Genomic DNA, 3,248 nt, shown 5'->3' with positions numbered 1-3,248 from the left:
TTCAAAGAATTGTTAATTCATTACTGAATCTAAAACACATTTAAGAATAGTATCTTTCAAATATTAGCAGACAAGACTAAAAGGGATCTCACATGGACCTACTGAATCTCCGATTCTGCTTCTACATCAGCGCTGCTCCAGCACCTGGCTCCCTGTATCAGTTATACAGCTGATAACTTACCATGTTTATAGCGAGCTGTAAATTGCGTACAGAAGAAGAGGGAGGGAAGCCATCCATGTTGTCCCCTCGTCTATGCCGCTTAGTCTTGTATGATGCTGCTCCATTTTGCCCTCAAGGCAATGTCAAAGTATAATTTTCTTCAGTATCTTAACCTTGTCATGGCTTATAAAGTTCAGTCTTTCCTACGTCACTTCCATGGTGTGTTTTTATATTAATGATTTGTACCCAAAGTTCTCTGAGAGCTTTCCCTTTCAGGACCTCAGTAGTTTTTCAGAAGGCCGCCTGAGGCTTCTTGGTTCATTCCTATCCTCGTTTTACTCCACAGTCTGTGCTAGGTTGTCTCTAGCCCCATGTTTCTGTCGATATTTGCCTGCCTGTAGCCTGTGAAGTCAACCAACTGAGGAGTGATTAGAAATTCATGCTCCCTTTTGGGTTACGTATTTTTGAACAAGTGTTTAGTCTGTGCAGTGGGTTGAGCTGGTGCTGAAAACAGTGCTTCTCCCAGAAGCCATGTCCAAATAATGCTTGTTTTGTATTCCGGCCCTTTGGTATTCGCAGAGCCTCGTGTGCACCCAACGTTTCCCTTTGTACATAATCCCATTTACTATGAAATTAATTTCTTTGGCAGGTGTTTAACAATTTAGTCGAGAACCCTCAGTGCCTCGGTTTCCTTGTATGCAAAATGGAGACAGCACCTCCTTATGTTTTAGGAAACTGGGAGACTTCATTTGCTGAGTTTTGCAAGCTACTTTAGATCTTATCTGGAAGATACTGTAGCAATATTTATAAACATGGCTTGCAAAATATAAACCCCTAGGTGAAAGTGTTTATGAGCTCCTGCATGCAGGAAGTCAAAACAGCTGATCATAATTCTGCCTCTGGCTTTAAGATGTTTTATCTGTTAAATATATATGTCCATAATTATACAGGTTTTATTATTTTATGCATATATGCACTCTGTACTAGCAATGCTCTGTTGTGGTTTTCATACTGAAAATGTGGAAAAATTTACATTCACACATGTTGTGGTATTCTGCTTTGATATTAAGGAACACCTTGATGGAAGAGTGGTGGCTCTGAATGTAGCAGCATTTCTGCTCCAAAAGCTGACTGCATAAAGTTGGCATCATCTTATTTAACAAAGCTGCATTTTGGTGTATTTTAGTCATACTTACTTAGTTTAGTACAAAAGCTGACAGTATGAGAATACTTTAATTGATTCCAAGATGTTCCTTTAGGATGTATTAACATACTCATTGACACAAAGTAAGCTTTCCATGGTACTTACAAAATGCGCTCATATTACACAGGAAATACTAAGTTTTCTAAAAGAAATGCTCTTATTTATAAAAACATGCTCATAACACCTTTTTTATTTAGGTTGGTTATTTGTTTGGGTTTGGTTTGGTTTTTGGCACTCTAAGGCCTGGCTGCCAGGTATGCTCCGATGTCAAGCACCCACGCTCTGATTCTGGAAAGCTTCCTGGTTCAGAAACTCAGTTATCATGGGTGCTGAAGTTAAAGCAACTGATAGCTACATTTAAGATTGAGAAGAGTACTTCTCTTAAATAGGACATTGAATTTTTCAGAGGGGTTTCCTGATCTATAACCAGCTTCATTTCTGCAGCTGTCATTCACTCACAGTTCTATCTGTTTAACTGTGAATACAGGACTGCTGACATTACTGAACACATGGTCACTACTTGTCTAATTTTCAGTAGCGAAAAAATGGTGATGACCACTTCTAAGGACTAATTTGAAACTAAATTAATTGATGTTTGCAGAGAATGTTAACTTTCCTCCATTAAGTCATTGCATGTATATGGATGTAGATATATGTATGTATATGCACACAATATAGGGATATGCTGGAAAAGTAGAAAATGGTGAATCTACTAATACCTTTAATTAATTAAGTGCTCTTCCATGGTCTTCTAATGTTTCCCGGTAGGGAACTGTAGAATATCAAATGATAATAAGCAATGATCTTTTATTTATTTTTGTTTTGGTTTTTTGCAGCTACAAGAAAACCAAGATGAAATTGAAAATATGATGAACTCTATTTTTAAGGGTATATTTGTTCATAGATACCGGTAAGAAAATGCATGCTACAGTAGACTCTGCTAACAAAGTATAAATAATGTCAAGGGCAGTTTCTATGTTGATTTTTCTTCCGATGTAATATTCTAGATGCCACAAAAGCAGTATCAAAAACAGTGAAGTTATGGAAGAAAATATAAGTGTAACCACTATTAATTACACAGTGGAGCCATCCACACAGCTTTAATTTAACTCAGTAAAACAGCTTTAAATAGTTGTGAGAGACATGGAATTTGAGTCTTTGTGTTTTGAAAAGAAAAGTTGTCCAAGGTGGGGGCACAAATGGGACATATCTTAAGAACAGTCAAATGATCACTGCATATCATAAGAGGCAGTTTTGGTTGCTGAGTACCTCTACTCTGCTTTTCCTTTTGTTTGTCTTAGGTGTAAACAGCAAATTTCTGATATTTCCACCATGTATGCTGTAGCCACAGCTACAACTTTAGGCTTTTTCTTCCTTAAATTACATAAAGGCAATCGAAAACCTTAATTCCAGTTAACGTGGGGTTTTTTGTTTGTTAATTGTTTTGGACGTTTGTAGCAAGAACATTAAAAATTGTGGTGTTAGCACATTGCAAAGGATTTTTTTAATCGTTAATATGTATGTCTTGTGAATACAAAAATACAGCAGTTTATATATATTCATGTACGTGTGTGAATGTGCACATATGTGCATTTCTATTTATTTTAGAATTGCACACACTGGTAGATTTGGACTGGTGCGTGCTATTTTGGAGTACGGTTTATCCAAGAGCAGTAGTCTTTTAAAATAGGTTTAGGGTTGTTTTGCATCACAGGATACCACAGAGCATCTGCAGCATCTTGGTGCAACCAGCTCCTTAAATGTTAATTGACTTACCAAAGTCAAAAGATAAAAATCAAGGATACTAATCTATGTATGCAGTTAACCTTTCAGATTTAAATTCTGGTTTAAAACTTTATCATTTATGAAATTTCTAGGCATATG

The 3,248-nt window shown here is 36.6% G+C and overlaps 1 protein-coding gene across 1 annotated transcript in view; it reads left to right on the top strand.

The window, feature by feature from the left end:
* Positions 1-2,200: 2,200 nt before the first annotated feature.
* Positions 2,201-3,248, top strand: part of STAG1 (stromal antigen 1) — a gene marked incomplete at its 5' end in the record, with an annotated part of 79,913 nt that continues 78,865 nt past the window's right edge. The window contains one exon of the mRNA XM_009700420.1: positions 2,201-2,274. Coding sequence (XP_009698722.1) covers positions 2,201-2,274 — 74 coding nt within the window. The remainder of the gene's footprint in view (positions 2,275-3,248) is intronic.

Source organism: Cariama cristata, unplaced genomic scaffold (assembly GCF_000690535.1).
Source record: "Cariama cristata isolate BGI_N322 unplaced genomic scaffold, ASM69053v1 scaffold3250, whole genome shotgun sequence".
Lineage (NCBI taxonomy): Eukaryota > Metazoa > Chordata > Aves > Cariamiformes > Cariamidae > Cariama > Cariama cristata.
The sequence above is the reverse complement of the archived record's forward strand: the minus strand, read 5'-3'. Positions and strand labels throughout refer to the sequence as shown.